Here is a 25,028-nt window from a genome sequence, read left to right on the forward strand (position 1 = left end):
GCATTTAGGGATGTCCCTGTAGCTCAACTGATAGCAGCCTCACATTTGAGCTCCTGGTTTCAATTAGTTGCTGTCTGGTAGATCCCAGTTCAATCCTGGGTCAGGACATATCCATTGGGCCTGCACCCATATTTTGGGGAGGTACATGTGTGTTTGAAAAGATGCTTAGAGCACATTGAAGGAGAAGAGTAGGCAACCCCTCCTTGTAAAAATAAGCACTGATACAGCAAATTAAAAAAAACAACATGGTACCCTACATGTATGTGTCAGTAGTAAGAAATGATATCTGGAACATCATCTAATAAAATCAATAGTCAAAACTCAAGGGAAACACAGTAAAAACACACCTAGGACAGTAGGAGATATCTCCTGTGTATTAGCTATGTTTCCATTGGGTTTTGTATTGTGTATCCTTCAGACACACATAGGAATCACAATAGAAAAGTGTTTCTGATCAGTATTTGTCTACTGTATGACAGAGCTTTGCTAGCCAGGGATAAAAATGGTCTCTGTGACATAATCACCATCATCATCTGCATCTCCATGTTGTACCAGGCTTTGCTCATACCCTGCCTTCAGCAGGACAGGCACGGCTGTGACGTGGCACTCTCCACGTGCCACCTGCAGGTGCTGCTCCTCCTCCAGCAACACCTGATGCAGGTGGGCATCCTGCTGAGCTGTTCTGCTGGTAGCTGCAGCTGCAAACATGCGTTTCTGAAGAACAGACAGTAATTGGACATAATATACAATTTACCTTCTGTGATTGGTATTGAAGCCGAAGATGAAAATCCCATCTTAGTATGTATAACTTTGCGTTGGAAGAAAGTTTAGCATTGTCCTATGCTTACTTCCAACACAGAAGAGCTTCCATGACAATAAAATACAATTACCGTATATTCTCGAATAAAGTACGCACTTTTTAATTTTTTCAAATCTGAAATGGTGCTACAAGTTGTTGCCAAAGTCTGGGTGCGTACTTTATTTGAGGTTATTGCATGGATAAATGGTAAAAGAGCCTAAAATAAAGCCAGTTGTAGCTGCACTTCCAGGAAGGTTTCAAAATATACACATTGGAGTTGTCTTGGTGTTGTCTTACCAAAGAATTGTCTAAACATAATTTACATAAGACTGGCATTTGCATACAATCCTTTTGAGTTAGTGACTTTGACAGTTGTACAACTGGTTTTCCCAGTTAGATGTATTAGCTGACTTCTTCTGCCAGTTCATTCTCAGTGATTTTTACAAGTTGCAGTTAGGCAATCTACAAGTTTAAAGAGACAACGACAGTGTAACCCCAGGTTATTTCATGCAAAATAACCTGAGGAAAACATCATAAATTTGAATTTAACCAGTGCAAGGTCTGTCCAAAATTGGTGGAGAAGGGGTGCATACTTTATTTGAGTTTTTCCATTTTACCTTTCAGTCCCAAATATCTGTCTAAGACTAGCCCCAAATCAGGGGTGCGTACTTTAATTGGGGTGCGTACTTTATTCGAGAATATACGGTAACAATAATTATTGACAAGAGAAGGGTGATATGGTGTGCTTTACTGATAGTAAAGTATTCAGTACACCATCAAATTAAGTACAAAGTACACGTATTTAAAAGAATATTCAATAAAACATTCAAGCTAATGATAAAATACCAGGCATCGTAGTCCGTCTGAGGTTTCCACTTTACCTAATGCCTAACATATGCTTGAATGTGTAAAACAGTAACTGACTAGGCACAAGACACCAAAAGAAGCTTAGCCTATAAATGTTGTGATTAAGTGTAATTCATGAGTAAACAAAGTGTAGAACGGTCTCTGTAATACATACAAACTAGATTGAATTTGTACATTTTTGGGTGTAATTACCTGTCCATCATCAGTGATGTTCTCGTCCCACATGGTGCAGTGTGCCATCCAAGGGGGGTCTGCAACCGTGCAGCCTCCCAGGCCCATAGGAGGGGAGGGCTGGGTGAAGTCTATGTTAGGGGGTGGGATCTACACAGAAATCATAAACAGTTGTTTGTCGAATTATCTTTAATAAAACAACTCTTTTTGACAGTCACACTAATTTCATTAAATCAAACAATCATATTTGTTTTTGCAAGAGCATGAAGTTTAGATTACATGATGTCACATACATTTGCATAATTCCACCAGGTACCATTACACCGCCACCTCAAAAAACGTTGTTATAGTGGCCTTTTCAAGATTGTCTTCAACACCTAAATAATTCTGAATTGTATTAAAATGAAGATATTTAACATTTGGTGTTCAAGACAACTTTGGGAAGACCTCTATACTAAAGTTTTTTTGAGGTGGCGGTATGATGGCACATAGTGGAATTATTATAGTCAATGTTACATTAACCAGGCAAAACTGCTAGGCTTGGACAAACAAAAGGTCTGAGTCACAAATGCAAAGGAGTGTATCATACTACATCTGTAAGCTGCAGTACAATGTAAACCAATCAGAATTGCCCTGACTAACAGACGGTCATCAAAACATTGGCTGTGACTTGTGAACATTGGCTGTGGTTGTGAACCTAATCTTATCGTCTAAAGTTCAGAATGCTTGGTCCCTGAGTTGACAAATTCTAAGCAGCCAAATGTTTTAGTTCTTTAAAATGGATATCTTAATGATAATATTTTATTACCTTAAAGCAAGCCCCTTCCTCCATACTAGGCCATACATGGTAACGACTGTTCCACAGGATCTGCCATCTGGGAAATGGAATCAACATAATGACAAATGACAGGTAACAAAGCCCTTTGGAAACATTTAAAGGGTAAATACTAACTGAAGCCAACTTTTAATTTACTAACTTGTGATTTATAAAAACTATTAACCTTTGATTTCTTTTCTGTATACAGAAGAGTATAAAATTCCAGATATTTTGGGAGAATTCACAGTTCAAGTCTCAAGTTGTTAGCATAAAGATAGTTGGTGCAAAGCTGGAAAAAATTTGCTGACAAGATTAAAAACAATCAATGTAGTTTGTGTCTATCTGTTGCAACACAAGTCTATGTTTCATTTATCCAGACACACAAAAATGAATGTAGCTGTAATACATGTACCTTTTGATAGCATTGATCCTTTGTGTTGGGTCAGTATGGTGCAGTTCCCTCACATACAGCTCTATCACATGTTCAGGGATCTTCACAGATGACAACAGCATCAGTGTGGCTGAAAAAAGTCAGATTTAAATGAAAGAAAGTAAGTTAACTCAGACCAGTTTAGCTCAATGCTTATCTACTGGTCGCGACAGAGAAGACTTTAATGTGTTACTGACGAAAGACACAGCATGGTTGTCTGAAACGTCTGACCATTTCAAAAATCATTATCCAGTTGCTTGAGTTACTGCATTTTGATGAGAAGGGATGTAGTTTGTAGTCAATCATTTTATTGCATCAAGGATATTCCCCTACATCTTTTTGGATAAATACAGTAAAAGTACACCAAAGCCTATTATGTCTTGTCACCTGGTCTGTGACCCTTTCCGGTTGCATGCGTTTTGAGTGACTCAACAATTTTTGCTATGCTATTGGCTATGTGTATCCATTGCGAAGAAGAAGGATCCATTGCGACCCGTGAAGGCATCTCTGATGTCCACGTTCAAGGTTCAAGGTATGCAGCAACTTGCAAGGAGACACTGGATTGTTAGATATATTCTGGTTGACCAATTTTCTCCTGTGCATGATTGTGGAATTTTAATACTGTCAGTCATCTAATTCAATGCTTTCACATTGCAGCTACTATTTCCTCTGCCTGGTTTGTGCATTGTCAAGGAGTTGTGCTGTCTTACATGTAGCTGTACTCAGGTGCAAATTAATATGAAGTGTTAGTCAGTGTTACCTGCTGACTTGGCTACATGCTGATTACTGTCCAGTAGTAGTTCCCATGCTACAGGTAGGATGTCACAGAAAGTGTCGTCCACTAGAACAGTGGCAGCCTTCACTAGAGTGGTCAGCGCACACTGGCTCGGGTTCAGTACCTGGAACAATAACTTCACTTTGAAAGTACCAACAAGTCATTTCCTCACTGTGTACTGTACGTGCATTAAAGATTGTGGTCATTTGATTTGTGGTGGATAAAATGAAGTGTCCTCAGTGGATTTAATGGTTGAAAAACAGGTGGTTTGAAGACAGTACAAGGATTTTCATGGGGAAGAGGTTACCATCAAAATTATGATCATAAAACCACTGAAAAAAAATCTGCAATTACATTTATTTACCATAATGTAAATACAGTATAATGTTTATACTGTAGTATAAATTTTCCCCCGTCCATCCCCCATGAATGTCATGTTTTGAGAAATCATCAGATTTTAGCAAAGAATGGTCAAATGGTCAGTGGCCAAACATCCTATATAAGACGTGGAAAAAGAAGCAGCGACACTAGTTGGAATAATCTCTATGAAATTACCATATTTCTAATGATACATTTTTATTTATCATATCAGTATTAAACATGACATTGACTTCAACAAAGTCAATAATTTGTTTCCGGATCAAAGTTGAATCATAATGGTAATTGCCAACACAAAACTTGAAGAGTGAGGTTTTCTTGACCTTACCTGTGTCTGTAGATACTTGAGCATCCCATTGTCCGAGCTGGCAGCTGATTTGGCCAGATCTGACCACCCGTATCTGTGACAAGCTGCCAGCTGCTCTACAGGAACCCCCTGTACACCACTGGACCTGCCTACACTCATGGAGCTGGGCATCTGCTGAGAAACCACAAATTAATTCCATTTCATTATCTATTACTGAGAAGGTTAAATTTTGGGATCATGTGTTTGTGTGTGTGTCTGTCAAGATAATAACTTGTCTGCATGGATTGACTGAATGGATATTAAGAGTATGTAGGGAGGACTTCATAACACCTAAAAATGAATACAACTTTGGCTACCTATAGCAGATTGTTGTGGTACTGCAACAAAATTTCCTGTTTTGATATGTCCTGTTCTGGACAAGCTATGGTCATGATGTTTGATTGGTCAGAAAGAAGTGACATAAGTTTTGGCCCTCTAGCAGGTTTCTTTACAACTGTAGGGGGCATTTCAATTGAATATGGTAATGGTGCAGTACCTGAAAATAACCTTAGGGGGCTCAAATTATCATGTATCTTCAAATTATCATGTATCTTCTGGACCTCAAAAACTTGCCACATTCCAAAATTCTTACAAATCCATCACAAGAATTTTGAGTTCTAGCACCTCTTGTTCTGTATCTTCGTCTCGACAGCGAATGTCCATCCCTGCCCCGTACACGGTGTGGACCGCCTTGGCAAGCCGGAGACAGCTGCGCTGCTGGCGGTGGTAGCAGTCGGGGTGACAGAACCCTTTGTGTTCACAGATGAAGTTGGAAGTGTTGGCTACCTGGACAATCACCTGTAATATAAGATATAACAAAGTTATCGGTACTAAAAATACTGTTTTCAGCCAGGTTGCCCAGGCAGCAACCTGAGTCAAATCCAGGTTGCGTCATCAACATTTCAGGTCACCTCACTTCCAAGTTATTACTTTCATCAAGCTACTAAATCCAATATTTTTCCTTTCAGTTAAATTGTTTTACTTTATCAAGTAATACAAAAGCTTAAGCACGTAGGTGGGGGAAATATGATGTTCCAAGTGCAAAACCTCAGGTTGCGCAATGTACCACCTGGGTTTTAAGATTAAGTTGCGCCAAGCAAAACAGATTGCAAGTGTAAGTGGGTATTTGGAACACTGAATATGCTATACAGGGCTAGAAATACCACACGCATATGCAAGTTTGTGCATGTAAAATTGTGTGGTGCAAGTAAGTTAAGACCAAACTTGTACCAGTTTAAGTTACTTTCATCCACTATTACCTGACATTAGAAAAATCTTGCACACACCAAGAACATTGCTTTTTGTCTGTCCTTGAAAGTACAGCATACATATTTTAGAATATATTTTAGCCAAAGGATGATCTGTACAACTGAGGCCTAGGACCACCGTTACCACTATCAAATTATATTCAATCTGTACTTACATCAATCCAGGGTAGGTTAGTGCAGCTGTAGTCTTCCTCATGACTTTCTTCCTTCTCCATGTCATATCCCTCACTCCCAGAGTGATCCTCCTCCGACTCACCAGACATGCTTCTCCTCTGGAACGGTGGTGCTACAGAATTTACATACAAATACTAATTGAAATCTCATACATGCCACATTTAGGCAAAATCAACTCAATTTTCTTAGACATTTGTGGGAAATGAAATTAGAAGGCAATGCAGAATACTGAGGTGCACATTTGTTAGAAGTAAGGCCAATCATATGTATCTAAGGTAGACTTGTTTCTTCAAGTGGATAGTGTTAAATAGTATGGATAGGCATGTTTTGTAAGGTGAATAGTGTGCAGTGCTAAGAACAAGAATGTTAGATGTAAAGTGGGTAGTGTTCAGTACTAAGGACAGGCATGCTTTGTAAGGTGAATAGTGTTCAGTGCTAAGAACAAGCATGTTAGATGTAAAGTGGGTAGTTAACATGTTATTGTTAAGTAGATAGTGTTCAACACTAAGGGCAGGCATGTTTTGTGAGGTAGATAGTGTTCAGTACTAGGGACAGGCGTGTTTTTTTAGGTGGATAGTGTTCAGTAATAAGGACGGGCATATTTTGTAAGGTGTTAAGTACTAAGGACAGGTATGTTACTTCTAAGGTGGCTGTTGTTCAGTACTAAGGACAGGTATTTTTTTTCTAAGGTAGCTGTTGTTCAGTACTAACCTGTGACTGCCAGCTCACCAGTTCTCTTGCCATGAATCCCGCCCCTTCTCCGCATGCTGGTGTTGTGGTACGTGCGGCGGAGAAGCGAGCGGCGAGCACTGGGGGTCTGGGCTTTACGACCTTGTGAGAAAATAGGGTAAGTCTCATCACAACAGGCACACTGGCACTATATTTTGTATATACATTAGGGCTGGGTACCGGTACAGAAAATTCAGGTCCAGGTCCGGTTCAGGTCCAGAGGATCAGGTCCAGGTCCGGACCTGAACCTGGACCTGATTACAGTAGAACAGCAGTACTATGTCATGCATATGAAATTTTGGAGATTTAGATTCAAACACAGGTCTCTATGAGTGTTTAGCTGTAGATGGGAATGATAGCTATCTATACTCAAACAACTAATATGCAGGAAGGAAACGAATATGTTTTAAATACTGGTTCTTTTGCCTGAATCAAAATGATCTCGTTTGTTTTGCTGCGCGGCGATCGCCAGGTGTTGTTGTCGTTGTATGGTGGATTTAGGCTACTCAAGCTCAAGGAAATAAGCTGAGTATGGGCACAACGGAGCGACAGATATATAGGTAACTTGATTTGCGGTTTACTTGGTTGTCATTTTTGTTCCCAAGTTAGGCAAGTATAAATTTACGCCAGTGCAAGTATATACATGTGTCGCATCACTAGCCACTTATTAAAGTTGTAGGCTAGCCACTGTTGACACTTACCCAAAACTAAGTACCTTAACTGACATCTCCGTCTATTGATACATCCTTTAACCGTTTTAACTTCGAGATGTTATTTACAGCTGCATGTAGCAGCTCTGTTTGGTCGTAATATATTATTAGTCTTGGTGTTGGACCGAAGATCGCCAGTAGCGATAGTCTGTTACTGACGTGAATTTTGGAATCGGTCCAACATCCGGTCCATGGATTTTTTTCAGGTCCGGTTTTTTCGGACCGGTCCAAGAAGAAAAAACGGTTTTGTACCGGTACACTGTACCGATACCCAGCCCTAATATACATGTTTAACAAAGGATAGAATCTCTGAGCTATCTTAAAATAATTTTAAAAATGCATGAGGCGCATAAGGAAAACTCTGGAATCAACCCAACTTTATTTTCTGTCAACTCTCAGGGACCTTCTTGTCAACTTTGACCTCTGAACTTCCTTCAAGTGTCCCTGGCATGCCTATAGCATTTACAGGTGGAGAGTGTGTAGAATGGGAAATGAGCTTACTGATAACATAGGCCACTAAAACAAAGTGTCTATGTACAAAACATCAGATTCTGTTTCACAGAGGGAATCGGTAGGCATGGTCATACCTGCTGTTGATACCTTCTTTTCCTCTGATGGCATATCCACATTAGCCAGTGTGGTACTGCTGCTATGCATCGACTCAGTATCGTCAAGACCAGTGAAGCTGATCTTTCTTTCTTGTCCTGTAGATATACAAAACAAAGATTAGTAATGGATTTCCATTCAAGTTGATGAGTTTGCTTGTCAATCAAGATCATTCATTCTGACCCTAAGCCTTTCAAGTGGCAAGTAGGGCAGCAAGTTTTCTTCCTGTTACAGACTGACTAATGCTGGGTATGATTTTAAAGAGAGGGACTGCTAGCCTTTCCCTTAAATTTGTTCAAGATGCCCATTTTACACCCATTCCAGAAGAGTGCAGCACAATATAAGATTAAACCAAAATTCTTTAAAATCAAACAAAATTTATGCCAAAAAGCATAAAACTACTACTGATAATTGTATCCTAGCATTTTAAAGTTCAGCTGTGTTAAACTTCAACTTGGTGAATTACAAGATTGTAAAATATGAATGAAGACTTAAAACTTCATCTAACCAACACTAAGAATCAGATTAACAAAGATGTGCTGAGGGTTTTGACACAGGTTATGTAGCACATACGACCCATAGCTGGAGTCATATGACTCCAACAACAAGTTGCAGTAGATGAGTGCCTTCCACGTGCCAGCAAAACTTTGGCTAAGTTCCGATTTCTTTGAAGTGTTGGTTTGATGTTACTTTCATCCTAAAATACATTCAAAGACAAGGAGATAGAGACTGAACTACCTGCCGGAACGTCCATGGTGACCTTGACGATGCTTGAGCGAGGGCCGTCCTGAGGAGGACGTACCAGGTTACTCCATCGCTGCCTGGGGCCGCCATGATCCACTACCAGCTCACTGGTGTTAGACTGGGTGTGGTCAACAAACGGATGGTGTGGCTGACTGGCTCTGTATGGAGGCATCAGTCAGGTCAGAACACATAACAGGGTCTTCCTATAGATATACATGATTGTGTAGCATTAGCCTGGGTACCATCTGGATAGTCGTTCACTCCCATGTTCACTTCTGCTATCCATCTGAAGACCGGCAAATTCAAACCTTTTGGTGCTAACATCAGTTAATGAGCAAAGTATGGAATGGGTTCTAGAGCATTCGTTCGATGACAACAGGCCTCCCACAAGCGGACAAGCGCCTGTGTAAAGAAGGAAGATGGGACTGGTGTCGTAGAAAATGAATCACAGACGCACAAGATCTGCTGTGGCCGAGAACCGATCTTTATTCTCCTCTGTCACATCATGACTGTCTCAGTGTGTCCTCTCTCTCTGACTGAACCCTCATCCCTGGTGTTCCTTCTTTTTATCTCTTAGCTGGGTGCTGACGTAAACAAAACAAATTCCTACCACATGTACTTGGCAGGTCATTAATTAGCTGTGATCTGGACCCTTTGTTCTTCCTTATCTCGCCTACTCGTCAGCAAAATACAAGATGTTTATCAGTGATTATCAGAATCTGTGGATTTCTAAGAACCCACCCAAGATCTCATTTTAAACAGATGTTGTCAATATGGGCTCTATTACACCTGTTCAAACGAGCGCTTGAACCCATTCCACAACTCACTTATATTTGGGGACCAATCAGCACCTCCAAAATTTGGATAATTCCAGCAGAGCTAGAAGCGACTGTATATAGCATATAATGAATGCCGGTCGCGAACTACTTTCTAGATGGTTCTCAGGCTAGCAAAGCATAAGATTCATTCAAAAGTTTTCAACAATACACGTACTCTCCAAACAACTAACCAACAGAAAACATGGTAAAAAAGAAAAGGTCACAATTTTCAACAACAACCATTGTATGCTTGGAGACGGAGAACATGTTTGCAGTAACTGTTGTAAAAGAAGCTGCTATGGTGCCAAGCTTTGTCCCTGTGTTGAATTTGATATGCACTAAAAGTCAGCCATAGTTCAAAAGGGAATTGTGTCAATTAGGGCTGGGTATCGGTACAGTGTACCGGTACAAAACCGTTTTTTCTTATTGGACCGGTCCAGAAAAACCGGACCTGAAAAAATTAGGTGGACCGGATGTTGGACCGATTAGAAAATTAACAGATTATTTTATCAGGCATTCACACGTTGTGGCGCTTGCAGGTGGAAGAAAATAACAAGAGTGAAGTAGAGTAGAGTTTATAGTAATTTCTACCAAGTTTTACAGCCAATCGTACAGGTGCAGTTAGCGTTGCAGGATTTCAAAACGCCAGTGTAAGTCTAATACTACACCAAACAGATTTCTTTGTAGTGAAATGGACCCTTGGTATGAGTCACTATGAGTCATACTACATCAGGTACAGGTTCAGGTCCGGACCTGGACCTGATCATCTGGACCTGAACCGGACCTGGACCTGAATTTTCTGTACCGGTACCCACCCCTAGTGTCAATGTTTTCATCATTGCTGGTTATATAATTGGCTTGGACCTGGTCTGATTTTAAGTCTGTTTGAGACAAATAAACTGTTCTACTGTTGTTCACTAGTGGTACATAGGTCAGCATGTAAATCTGTATACAGCAACCTGTGTGAAAATCAACTCGCCCCGAACGGTTCGGACCGGTCCGAGGGCAGTCCACACGGTCCGCCTACGTGAAAGCCGTCCGGCCCGCGAGGCTGCCCGTCCGAGCGTCGGGCGGCGAACCGTCATTAAGTGGTTCAGCACGTTCGGCAGTTCAGGACCGCCGGACGCCTCGGGCGCCGTAAAAAACTTAGAAAAAATTGCCGCCGCCCAGCCAAATTTTGTCTAAGTCCCAAAATTGTATGAAGCCGTGCGACAGCGCCCCCTTCCGTACACTAAGCGCAGCGACCAGAAGAGCGGTACAGTCCGGTGAGACTATATTAGACACTGTTAGAGGCATGTTTTACATCCATTATAACGGGGCAACAGCCAGAGCGGGCGAACACTAATAGTAATAGCGTTGTACTGTCGCCTAAACAATACTAATAGACTAAGTAATCCTATGAAAATAAAATAGAAATTAGATTTTTCTACCTTCAAATCTACAACTTTTCTTCTATATTATATGTTGGCCGCGACTAATGAATGGGTGAAGTGTTTTCTTGCATATTCGTTCACCACGCACGGCTGTCTGAAGTAAAGAGTAGAGTATGATACAATGCTCAATAGAGTAGCAAAAACAAACTGATGGGTCTTCTAGTAAAGTTTACATACACTTATAAAATGCTGTTCATTTTCCAATCTCCAGCTTACAGTGTTGAGTCACCCTTTGAAGAATCTGCTCCGCTACTCAGTGCAGTTTTTCTGCATGTACGAACGTTGCTCGGAAAGCCCGGCTGTCCAGTGCGCGAGATGATTTTGGCAAACAGGGCGATCCCAGTTCCAGGCCGTACCCGCTGAAATAAACAGCGGGTTGATTGACATCCCGCCTGTGAGGCGCACGTGAGAGGCGCTCTGGTGGTCTTCCCACCACACATTGGCCGTTGCCATGGCGCCATGCTGGCGGCAGCCGTTTGATGTGTACAGTGTGGGACAATCTATTTACTCAGGGCTAGCCAATCGCTACGATTTGTACGAAATCAGCCGGAGACGTCGATTTTCACTGCAAATAATGAGCCACATGATTGGTTGTAAGAAACTGAAACTGAAATCCTATGCCCCACTATCAAGTTTCTTGGAAACTCATCTGAATATCGCGAGCCAAAACACGTTGTTCAACCACGTATTTGAGCCCCCTGGTCGTCAATAAGAAGTTTTAAACATACTCAGAAATGTGACAAACGGAGAAATTTTACGATAAATTCAAGTGATTCAGACAATGCCAAAATTTTTGCAGTTACATATTGCCACATTTTGTGACATAATTTAGGCTGTGGGCCCTGTCCGAGTTTTATGGACGGGAAAATACGTCTGGGAGAACTGCGACAAATGCCTGTTTATGGTCCCGCCGGGCGGTCTACTGAAGTCGGCTTGCTCTCCCCTTGCAGGAAAATGTTAGTCTCTACCAGTACCAGACTCCGGGTCGCTGGAAAACCGTAGAAATAGAATGAATAGAAGAGTAAGCCGGCAAGAGGAGTGTAGCCTGCCAGGGAACAGTACGCGACCTGCACAGTTTGGATTGCCCATCACGCCCACGCAGCGTTGAGTGTGCGGATCACACCTACATGTTTATCCTCTCGACCATTATTAAAGGGTAATATGCCACGAAGTACCAGTCTTTGCATCGTATCTCGTACACTACCAAATGCCGTGCATGCAGCATATAAAATCTTTATTGACACGACAAAAGTAAAGCGACTTTCGTAAGGTCTATAACTAAACAGACATATGAATATCTATAGGTATGAACAAGTCATTGTTACGAAGTCTGTTCTCATGAAGAATGAGTATGTTTTAGTCCTGTTTGTCTCTTTATTTTTCTCTAGCGATAAATGAGAAAAAAAGTCTTAAACACGTAACAGCAGATACCGCTTGGATAGTCGCAGTGGCATGGCGAATAAGAATTCGGCACGCCGTATTTCGTTTCTAAATCACACGAACGCTATATTGTCCGTTCTGCTGTCGTGTTTGATTTGCTAACTACATTGCCAACGCCAATAAAATCGTTGTCTTCCAAGCGCAGTGTAATAAAGTACTATAAGAAGAATAAACGACAATGCTATTGTAGGTCACCCTGGCACCTGAGGTCTTCACCACACGACTCGGGATTGATCATGCTCGCACGGCGTTAAAACGGGCGGGGAAAAGTTACAGACCACCATTGTTTTCTGTAGAACTAAATATAATCTTTCTACCCTATGATTGAATAATTGTCTCTGGCGCTTTACAAATAAGACGACATTGAGTAGCACTACGTTTCGATTGACTGCCATTGTACCAAGCGACGATTCTGTCCAAATGTGCAATAATACGGGAGATAATGTTGAAAATGTATTTAGCATCTTTATTGCCTTTCATGACGTCCGGCATTATCTCGCCTTGTGGACAATACCTAACATGATTTGTGAAGTGCAATATTTTGAATGTTTCTCACTTACCAAAATTTCCACCATCGTTTGGAGTCAAAGCGCATGCTTTGGCCGGAAAGGAACTTGTGAGCAGTACCTGGTTGGATCACCTGTTGGACGACCTGCAGCAGCGAGACTTCAATCGACTCTCTGAAAACGTGTTGAGTTTGACCAGTGACATTATATCAAGAAAGTGGGACTAAAAACAAGTACAGTGCTGTGTCACGCTGGAGTACGGTATCCAAAACAGCCTCGGACACGGGTAACGGTTAGCCGAACATCTAACGCCACCATTTTACATGCATATTGTTGTTAGAAGCGTTAGAACTACTTTATCATTTTGACCTGTACTTAGCTTTAAGAGCACAAACGTACAATAAAAATTCGAAAATATATTACTCGTTAGTCGAAGCGACGACTGGATCAAGAAACGCCGTGGATGGCTGCATCCAGCACGTTACACTTACAGAAGGAGAGACTGTGCACTACCCGTGCGGCGTAAATTGATAGGGGTTGGGGATGGTGACGCACAATCTAGGGGTCGGTGTCATGTTCTCCTGAGAAATTTGGACGCTTCATCCTTCGTAATATGAAAGGTTTAATAGATTTAGAGAACTGCCCTGGATCGGGCCAGGGACAGGCCGGATCTCAGGACACGCAACAGTGCTTCCCGTACCGTTCTGAACGTTCGGACCGGCTATCACGATTATTGTCAGCAGGGTGTCAAGCTTGAAAGACTCCCCTGTCTGCCCCTGGGGATAACATGAGCATTGCGCGTGCGTCGCGGTCATTTCAAATTGAAAACTCATCAGTAAACCGTTTCCTGATGTCCTGTGTTATTTTTCCGCTTTTTAGTCTTATACTAAGGCTAAATGTACAGACTATCATGGATAAGTTGGAAGAGGTGTCGCGTGAGGGGTTTGTACGTTGTCGTTTCGGGTCAGGATGCATCAAACTGCCATGGAGAGATGGAAAAGGACTAGCAACACAAACAATTTGTGTGGAATTATGTTCTGGTGCTGTTCCAACCGACTGCCGAAACTTCCGTGGAATACGAACGGACTGGAATACAAACATCCCTTCTTGTTCAAGACTGAACTGGTAAGAAACTGTTTTACATCGTTTAGCTGTGTTACCAAGTGTGTTAGATGTGAAATTATCAACAGCACAGTCAAAATCCTGGCTAACTGAAGTATCCGTGTATTTTTTCCGCACTTACTGGGACTCCTGGGGGCTGTATTATGCACACTGTTGTTTCAGCGCCCATTTTCGTGGAAACACAGTGGTATGACGTAATTTTCACTTGTTGCATCAAAGAGGAAGTCATGTTTCCACGTACCGTTGCAAATTATATCATAAATATAACCTTCTCGGCGAAGATAATGATGTGATTATGATCGTATTACAATTTCCGCATACACCACTGATCGGAGGTAATTTTAAATCCATGACGAAGGTAACAAAGTTGTTTCCTCAATGTCCCGGGTTTGATAAAACCTCCCTGGTTGGGGGCAACGTTCTCACGGGTCGGACATGTCGGAGCCAGGCGGATCTCTGGACACGCCACAGTAAATCCCGAACCGTTTGAACCGTTCGGACGGGCTATCGGGATTATTGTCAGCAGGGAGTCAAGCTTTAGAAACTCGCCTGCCTGCCCCTGGGGATAAAGCCTGTGAAATTCCAGCAAGTTGTTTTCTTCTCTGTGCTTCAGTAGCGTATCTTGGTTGTGTACATGCACAATGTTGTGTAACAACTAAACGCACAGAACAAAGACTAAACTGTAGACTAAGCGTAATCTGAATTAGCACGTCAGGTGTCCATGTCCATGCTTCATATAGAGTAGAGAGAGTAGAGTACAACTACAACTGAAAAATATTAATATCAACGTTCATAGAATTACTTCTACTCACCATGGCATACTAGTAACTTCCTCCCAAGGACGTTATATATCCATGTCCTCACGAGCGGAATTTCCTCGACAATAATCCTCCCCGTTTAATATTGTTCCTCCTTACCAACTTTTCGAAAAGCGTTTATTCACTTGTGCCGCAAGTAAAGATTTCGCCTGCTATTCACACATGTGCCTTTGTCACGGGCATAAAAATCTATCAAGCGATGTGAAAGTTAAAACGTCTACGGCGTAGGTTAACAATAATCCTCTAGGGTGACGTCTTTTAATCTCTACTCATTCAATTAACATTGTATGATAACACTCGTGGTACTTCTGAAGCCTTCTGAATATCGTTGGTTTTACAAAAGTTAATGAAATCACATGCACAATAACTATACACTAGAGACAAGCAGATTTTACATCCTATTTGCTTTGCTGAATAATTTAAGCAGATTCTAGACTTACGGCCGAAGCTCAAAGGTGCGGCCGGACGTTGGTGATTTTGCCACCCTTCCAGAAATTGGAGACCCGTTGTAGTGTGACATTTTGATTCCTGCCCTACGAATCGGTCTGGTAGGCGGCTGTCCCCGGAGACCAGGCCCGTTTTGCTGGGATTAGGACAGAAGGAAAGCTTTACGGGAACACCGGCCAGTCTTGTCAAAAGTCGCTTACAAGTGCGCAAAGTAAATTTACTGACGAAAGATTCCAATAATAACTGTGCAGACGTTTTATAATACGGACAGCATGACACCCAGCTAGCGGAGATGGTTGCTAATTATTTTGTCGGTCGCCACGCGATGATGGACAGCGGCGCCGGCACGCCTCTATACCTAAAGTTTCGCGCTGTGTGGGTGTGGCCTAGCCACTGGCTCGCAAACTGATATCTGGATCGTATTTTCCCGTCTTTGAATAACTTGCTCGTGAAAAAAGGCAAGAAACACAAAGGAAATTGGTATAATGGCGACATCATTCTTAGTGGTATTCCTGTCAATGGATGTGCAAACTGTGCCAAAAATTAACATGTGGAACGTAAAATAAACAACAAACAACGAGTTATAGACATGTGCGCACTTGTCGGGCGGCTGTCCCAAAGGACCGGGAGGCTTCAATCAAGTGTGGGAGAGTTCAATTCACGTATGGGGGCCAGCACCTATATCAAAACTAGTCTTATTTTAGACACGTAGAATAATATTTTGTGGCACTAGATGAACATATATTACCATTCAATATTTAGATACAACTTTCTTTCAACAAAATACAATGAAGTTCAACATACACCAACAAAATGTTTGGCTTCTTCATAGGATCGTCTTCTTGTTTACGTTTGAGATGGGGTCACTGAACCCTCGCCGCCGCTGGGTGCGTAACGTGCCTAGCGTTGGCATGAATATATTAGGGCATTCAATGATGTTTATAAATGAATCTTCTAGATTATGGACTTGAATGTATATCATATATTAGTGATAGTGTCTCCACCACATGTTTGGCAACCACGCTTCAGTCGGAAAGACATCAGAAATCCATTACTTACGCTTTGTACATGGTTTGTGCGGGCAATCAAATGTTTCCTGGGACTCCGCACGCACATAACGTCAAAGTGAGGGCACATGTGATTTACATTGATTGTCTTGCGGCTGGTGTCATTCTGTAACTTCAAGCTTCAAGCCGTCATTAATATTTTGTCTATAGGAGCGCTGGCGGCAGAGGGATGAATTGCATTGAAATTCTTTCTATTTTGTAACGGCATTCCGGCGGTTCAGACCGTCCGAACTGTTTGGGCAGCGATTTCCACCTCACAACAGCACGATTTTACGCATTCCACGGGTGTTTGGGAGGTACAATTGCCATGTAAATTGGTGGTTCGCAGACGTCCGCAGACGTCCGGACCGGCGCCCCGCGGTGCTCTGCACGCCCCCAGACGGTTCGGATCGCTTTGTTGCTATGGGAACCGCCCGTTCGGCCGTCCGGCCCGGGCGGAGCCGTACCGGCTCGAACCGTTCGAACTGCCCGCTCCAGGCCGCCGCCCGAAAGCGTTCGAACCATGCCGTCCGGGACCAGTCCGGGACGTAGTCCGGGCTAGTCCAAGCGGCCAATCTGGACGCTTTTTGGCCGTCCGAACCGTTCTGCGAACTGTCGAGCGTCCGTCCCGTCCGACCGACCCGTCCGACCCCCGGACTATTGCATGGTTCGAACTGACGGTTCATGCCGGTTCGGACTAGTCCGGGACGGGCAAATTTTCACACAGGAAGGTATGGTACATAATATGTATATCTTTTACAGGGAGGGGATACTAGCCCTTTGCCATTAACATGCCTCAGGCACCTGTTCAATCACAGGACATTTTTATGCCCCTTCTATGAGATGGGGTGTTCCTATTATTTTGAATCAGGGCCTCCCAGTTACCAGCTAACTGAAACCAGGAGCTCAACTGTGAGGCAGTGCTACAAATGTATCTTCAGCTACAGGGACATCCCTGGTGTGTAAATGTGACTGAGCCTATATTGTACAATGTACATACTTGGGAAGGTACTGTCCAGTTTCCCTCAGGAATGTGGTGATCTCTGCTAGAAGCTGACAGGCAGCCATCTTTAGTGCGTAGGGACAGGAGTCCCCATTGGTGCCAGGCGCTCCTGGAGAACACAACAAATCAGACAATGCATTATCATGCAGGTGTTAAAGGTCAAAGGTCAACATGCATGTATCTTAGCTTGAAAGTTGGTCTGTGTTGGTAACAAATGACATGATTAAAAGCGTAATGTCCATGGACAAAGTATGAGTCTTTGACACAAAAGTGCGGGAGGAATAAAACAAGTCATCCATTATATGATACATAATGGCTTTACAACCACCCCTCAACAGGGTTGGGCGGGGTGCCACAATGGGCTTTTTACAACTTATGATCCACTGATCATTGAGTCATGTGTTTGATCTACGTAATGTGACATCACAGAGGTGGTGGATCATCCATTCCTCGACAAAGACTACTTGAGATGGAGAGTTAAAAAATTAGTGTGATCAAGCTATTAAATTCTTAAACAAGTACTATGACAGACATTCTTATTGTCTTTCTAACATGTAGATGTCAAGAATATGATGTATACTAGACTATAGGTATACTTGATATTTTTACATACATAAACATAAGAAAATATTTGGGTGCACCCTGTGCACAGCTCCAATTTTGGGTGCACCTGGGTGCACATGCCCCCAGTATTTCGAGCCCTGAAGTATGATGCAAGATATTACTGGAACTTTTACCAGTTGTTTTATGTGTGTTTACATAAAAAGCTAGGTTTATTCTATACCTTCATCCATGAAGTCTTCCTCTAGATCCTCCTTCTTCATCTGGTTTCTTGTCACCTCCTCTTGGAAGGACCCAAACATGCAGACTGACTTCTGGCTGTCCTGGTGCAAAATCTCCTTCAGTCTCCACCCTATAGCCTGGAATCAGGAAAAGACAATTCCCACAAAACTCTTTTGCTATCACATTGTTTTACAATGAAAATAATTATTCCATATACATTATATATTTTGATATAATGAACATTTTGTCACATTTGACCCCACAGAGTTTTGAATTAGATTTTCATGTCTGCAAGGAATTATCATACTCAATGCATGTCCAATATAATGGGTGTAATCAGTAAAAAAAGGGGCTCCATACAAGATATATGGTTAGCTTTTTCATCTATTAAACAACCTCATGACATAACAAACCAGATTTGTACTGTACAGTACAAGCTGCATATCTGTACAGATTTATTTGATCCACATACACCAAGAAGGACGCAAAGCCTTTTCAATGAGTGTGGTGGGATGCTCATTATGAGTATCAAGTAGCTCTCCTGTGTACTGGGATGATATATATTAACTTATCCACATTTGGGGTTTTGTGTTCTTGCCTCAAAAATGCCACCTTCATTGGCTTCATACATGTGTCATGTAAAGCGGTAAAAAGAAGCACTCTGGTCAGAAACTCCGAGGAAGAGGTATGAGAGACATCAAAATGTAACCAGGATGGACATTATATATGTTGTATAAAAGAAAACTCCAATATCCTGAGTATACACGAGTACACCTACCTCGCCCCACTGAAAGAACAGATGTGCTGCGCTCTGCTGTATGTCTGCGTGCGCTGTTCCGGCGCCGCCTCCGGCATCGCGGTTTGCCGTCCTGCGACGGATGGAGTTCCGCATGACGCGCATCCAGCCGGGCCACTCCCCACGGTTGCACAAGTGGACAAAGTGTGCACATTCCAGCAGCACTGCAGCTCTAGCAACAACTGGGGCCTCCTAGGATACAACGAGAAACACTTCATCATTGAGACTCACGGGAGACTCTAAGTATATCAACTTTTGATCCAAATATCGGGCTGAGGACTGTGGCTATAGATGTTCTGGTCGTTTCATTTTGACATTCCGGAATCCCTTTGAATATTAGATCTCTGCATTGTGCATTTATTCCAGTGAGCTCACTACAATAAAGTAGAATAGGTTTAACCAGACTGTTAAACAGACTGAAAAAGGTCGTCACCGTAACACACCAGCCACTCAAAGACTGTGTCCTACATGTCATGAAAATATAGAAGATGAATTCCACTTTGTTATGAAATGTCCTACCTACAGTAAAGAGAGAGAAATATTGTTTAAGAATATTAGAACCAAAACACACATCTCTCTCGCTGGTGCAGAAAGCGATATTTTCCATGTATTGCTCTCATGTTCAACTCATATATCTGTCTACGTAGGCAAGTTTCTTTATAATGTATTCCAAATGCGAGATCAGATTAATCATACATAACTGTACTATTATTAATAATGTTTTGTTGTTGTTTTGTATGTAGCCTCTTAGTACTACTGTCTGTATAGCTATTAGTTGTTATTAATTGCCATACATTGTACCCTGTGCGATTGTTGAGCAATAAAATTCATTCATTCATTCATCATCGGTTCGCATGCTTACACACAACGGCTGCCCCTTGCGAGATGACAAACCCTTTTGCTGGCTGTTTTATTTACAAGGCAACAAGTGCCAGGTCTCCCTTCAGGATGAATGGTGTAAATCAACATGTGGCTGATACTAGAAAGACATCTGCTCATTTTCAGCTCAGAGAAGTGAGGAAAATCGTGCCTTTTCTAAGGGCACAAGATCGATGACACAGGATTCGAACTCAGAACACTGGATTCGAACTTGGAACCTCTTGGGACTGATCCCAACGCACTGCCAATTATGCCACGCAATTCCACTTCAGTAGTAATAATTATTATCATACAGTCCAAAGGGACTGCTGTTCTGCTGTTTTTACATTATCATGCAGCAGCTATACATCCATTGAGACCAGCCATTCAGTAACAAGGACAGGGAGCAACAATGCTTCTTCTTTTTTCTGCCTGCACACCCCAGGCCCAAGAGTTTAAACTGCACAATCACTAAAAAGCACAGGCTGATGAAACCACAGTTTCACATAGCACCCACTATAACGTTAGTTCACCTTTATTCATGCGGGCTTACCTATATCCTTTGCATTTAAAAAGAGAGTACATTGTATTTAGGGATATTACGTAGACGAATGGTGGTGTCAGAAATGTGTTTAACAGAATAACACTGAATTGAATGACTGTTTGACCTTACCAAATAAAGCATTGCAGCCAGTAGTTCAGGGTCGGGGACAGTTCCCGGCTGACAGGCGTTCAGTAGGAACCTGAAGATGTGCATGCCGTCCCGTGTAGAGTCAGCGTTCACCCCCTTCTCTCTACTCTCCCAGCCTGAGGGCCTGCCTTTTGATGTAGTCTCATTGTGCGGGCCTGAGCTGTGCTGGTCAGATGACTCTGTAAAGGAGCAACAGAGAATTAATAAGAGGTTCTTTATTTAGGATCTGTACCTGGTTGAAATTAGTGTTTAGTAACTAATATACATATAATGAAAATATCATGATGTTTGACTCTTTTACATAGAAATCTCTATTGACACGACAAAAAGTACAGCGACTTTTGTAAGGTCTATATGTACATGTAACAATTAATTACAGTACAAAAACAGACATCAACAAGCACGGTAGGGTTCACGGTATCTTCTCTGGTTAGTTTTAAAGAACACACTTGCAGATAGATGTGTAAAAGTTAGGTGTGACAGGTCGTTCAGTGTAATATAACCAGCTGCTGCCGCGCTGCGTGGGAGCGAAGCTGGGTTGTTATGCCAAAAGGCGGTTTTACCGGCTATTCAGATACAGAATACAGATACAGCTATTGTTTACAGAGTGCAAGATATACCTTCCTTGTCCTCAGACATGAGACCCCTCCTCCTACGACTGATCCTAGCCAGCAGGTGTTGACTGTTGGCCAGCGCTCGCAGTCCCACTCTGCGGTGGTCCAGATGGTACTCCACACTTTTCTCAGCGCCTGTCAATCAAAGCAACAGATTATATATGATTATATATATTTATAAATGACGTATTATAAGTTTATGCCCAAAAGCTAATTACAAGTATACGTGAAAATACCATGATGATAGTAAAACGGTATAGTATGCAATAATATAATAAACATAAAGTGAGATGAAAGCCGTCAACTAGAGCTACTTCTAATCTAAAACAAATGCCATTGGGTTTGATTTCTTGAATTGTTTAAAACTTCTTGTGCACAAAAGGCTAATAATACTATAATCATAATGGCATTACGTTAACTATGAATTCAATCTAAAAGTAGAAAAGTTACTTTTGTTTGCTGGCTGTGGCAGAAACGTCTGCATCTCACTGGCTTCCTCTGGATCCTGGGAAAACTTCCGGGATCTACGACGGGAGGACTTTCTCCATGAGCCTTTGGCAAGAGAGAGATAAGGAAAAAGAAACAAAGAGCCGCTTAGCAATAGTACAAGACTGAAGGTTATATATACTTGAGGAATATACCAATACCAAGTGTTAACCTGTGTGTGGATGGTGTTCGGCAACAGGGATAAGTATGCTTACCTGTGTGTGTATGGTGTTCAGCACCAAGAACAGGTGTGTCTGCGTGTGGATGGTATTCAGCACCAGGGACAGGTGTGTTAACCTGTGTGTGGATGGTGTTCAGTACCAAGGACAGGTGTGTTAACCTGTGTGTGGATGGTGTTTAGCACTTTAAATTATTTCTAACGAACATACCTAGTCTGATCCTAAGTCCAAATGTTCTCCTCTTGCCCTTGTTAAACAGAGTGGAACCATCGTCCTCACTGATGCTCCCCACACTGGTGATACTCATCTGTCTGTTTTGATTCACTGATGAGGCTTTTACAGCGGACGCTCCGTTATTATCGAAGGCCTCGAGCTCGGAGCCTGAGCTGGAAACGCTAGTGCTGCTGCTACGCTTCACGAATCGTCTACGGAAGAAATCGCGCCGACCATGTCCCTTGCGCGTCTTGTCCGATCCGGACGCACCTTTTCCCATCCCAAGGTCCTTTGATCCAAGAACACCCGAGCTACAAAAGTAAGCAGGGAGAATGGCTGCAAGTTTAAAACTTACATGTATCGTAAAATGAACCAAACATTATTTTAAAAGTACTTATTATAAGGTCAAAACATCATTTTTAGGACACTTGCATGAGAAAGCTACATCTAGAAAAAAATATACATTTAGGAAAAGCAAAAAAAAGCTCAGCACTGCATGATGAACAACTTTTTCCATTCATGAAACAGCTAAAATCAATGACACACCATTATTTGGCCTTTTTCAAAAACATCTACAGTCCACCCTAAGAGATATATCTATCACTCAAAAATCACAACCCTTTAAGGTTGTCCAGAACATGAGATACCAAAATGGGAAGTTCTGCTTCAAAATTGTAGAAAGTTGCTAGGGGCCCAAAATATTACCAATAAGGCAAATTAATCCAATTCACGACTTAATATATAATTACTGTAGATTTATGCCATTAACAAACACAGTAACACACAGGCTCCAACAAAACATGACCTAATGACTAGGGGTGGGTACTGGTACAGAAAATTCAGGTTTAGGTCCAGGTTCAGGTCCAGAGGATCAGGTCCAGGTCCGTACCTGAACCTGATCATTATGTGAGAACTTAATGTGAATGGGCGATACTCAAAACAAGGTCCTTTTTGCTACAAAGAAATCTGTTTTGTGGAGTATTGTACTCCCACATGCAAATGTAAAAGCTAACTGCCTCTGTACGATTGACTGTAAAACTTAAGGTAGAAATGAGTATAGACTCTACTCTACTTCACTCTTGTTATTTTCCTCGACCGGTAATCCCCAAAACATGTAAAAGTCTGATCACTATAATAGTATAATCTATTCATTTTCCAATAGGTCCAACATCCGGTCCACCAATTCTTTTCAGATCCGTTTTTTCTGGACAGGTCCAATAAGAAAAACTGGTTTTGTACCAGTACACCGTACTGGCACCCAACCCTAGTATTGACTATTACATACCTGGCAGACTGACTCTGCACAGATGTCTGTTTCCTGATGGTTGCATCTGCCAGCCCAGTCAGTAGGATCTTCCTGAAGGTACTGCCGTGGAATTCCTTCAGGTAGGTCATCAGTTGTTGCACATCGAAGAACAGGCTACAGTTCTGCTGACAAGATAGAAAGGATCAAACTGATGATTCTAACCTAAGCCCAAAACTCAGTTCAATTGTCAAAACTCAGGGGAAACACAGGAGAAACACACCAAGAAGAAGAGGAGATATCCCTTATGTGTATCTTTCCTAGCTACGTCGATATAGGTTAGACATCCAGTGTCACTGACAAAGGATAGTGGATTCTATCAGAAACGTCTGACCGTTTTCAAAACCATATCCAGTTGCTTGAGTAACTACTTTTTGGTGTATCTTCCCAAGCTTTTTCTCTAGTCAGAGGATTCTCTATGTTTGGTTTGGAGTATATATATATCCAAAAGGTTTCCTTATTGCCAATTACAGACTGTGATTCCTATGTGTTTCTCATGGGTTTCAAGGTAATCAATCACTCTCAGGAGGAGAGCATAGCAGACAGCAGGCTGGCAGGTCCTTGTATTTCTGTGGGTGGAGCAATAGGTCATGGATATTAGCTATGTTTTCCATTGGGATTCACATGTGTATCCCTCGGTCATACATTGGAATCACAATAGAAAAGTGCCCCAGTATGTGTCTACTGTATGACTGAGCTTTGCACTACTATTAGCACATTATGTACACATATAACCTACACAAATACATGTGTATCTGCGTGGAAGTGCACCAGTGCACCCGTATTTAAATTATATACAATGTACATGTACTGACAGCTAAATTTTCTATTTGCAACTTTGCATTCATGCACCCTGAGTATTTCAAGTCCTAAAGTGTCTAACATGACATTACCATGGCACCAGGCTTCTGAAGTTCAGTCTCAGCTTGTAGGATCTGTTTCATCAAAGTTTTAAAGCAGCGTGCAATGATGATCCCCTCCATGTCCTCTCTTGCAGTGGTCCAGGATAAACTCTTCTGTCCATAGTAACTGCCTCTTCTCTCTGGCAGTGGTAGAGAAAACATTCTCAAGACAGAATGAACAAAAGTTTCTATCTCTTACCACTATCGTACAATGTATTATTCATTTTGACCGTCTCCCAGTGACGAAAAGAGCCAAAGAGGACAATGTATTTATTTTCTCACCAATCATGCAGATGAGATCTGTCTGCATAAATGACCATTGTTAAATCTAAAAGCTGTTTTTCAGTCATAGATACATGTTGGATGTTTGAAGTCCTGTCATGGCATGCAGGAGAATCTATCATAATGTTATTTATTGTTTTATGTGCATCTTCCCCAGTAGAATGCTACACTGCAGGAAAAAAATTAAAAAATCAAATCAAATTCATTTAATTCTTTATTCTTTATAAAAGTTATCCTCCTCTAAAGTTTTCATAAAAATACTCCAGGACCTGCAGTTCTTACAGGAAGTTCTTATAAGCACCCAAATCTTTATTACAATATCTTTTCCAAATCTAAAGTTCATGTGGTATCTGACACAAAAAGTCTTGAACATGCATAGTTGTCCAGAGTATCAGATATCAAACCAAAATACCATAAAATTTGCTGGTACACCGATGAAAGTTGCTAGGGAAAACATTCTGCATTTTCTTGAAA

At 41.8% G+C, this 25,028-nt stretch overlaps 1 protein-coding gene across 1 annotated transcript; it reads right to left on the reverse strand.

Annotated features, from left to right (window-relative positions):
- Positions 1–486: 486 nt before the first annotated feature.
- Positions 487–24,353, reverse strand: LOC118408076 (protein unc-80 homolog). Its single transcript, XM_035808696.1, has 20 exons — positions 24,264–24,353; positions 23,353–23,498; positions 22,065–22,378; positions 21,640–21,741; positions 21,196–21,324; positions 20,558–20,754; positions 19,009–19,218; positions 18,232–18,367; positions 17,445–17,556; positions 8,809–8,972; positions 8,052–8,168; positions 6,737–6,856; positions 6,007–6,137; positions 5,208–5,381; positions 4,566–4,718; positions 3,845–3,983; positions 3,067–3,175; positions 2,646–2,712; positions 1,859–1,987; positions 487–714 (listed from the first exon to the last, which is right to left on the reverse strand). The coding sequence occupies exons 1-20, from the start codon at positions 24,351–24,353 to the stop codon at positions 487–489; spliced, it is 2,967 nt and encodes a 988-aa protein (XP_035664589.1).
- Between the last annotated feature and the right edge of the window lie 675 nt (positions 24,354–25,028).

Source organism: Branchiostoma floridae, unplaced genomic scaffold, assembly GCF_000003815.2.
Source record: "Branchiostoma floridae strain S238N-H82 unplaced genomic scaffold, Bfl_VNyyK Sc7u5tJ_1551, whole genome shotgun sequence".
NCBI classification, from domain to species: Eukaryota; Metazoa; Chordata; class Leptocardii; order Amphioxiformes; family Branchiostomatidae; genus Branchiostoma; species Branchiostoma floridae.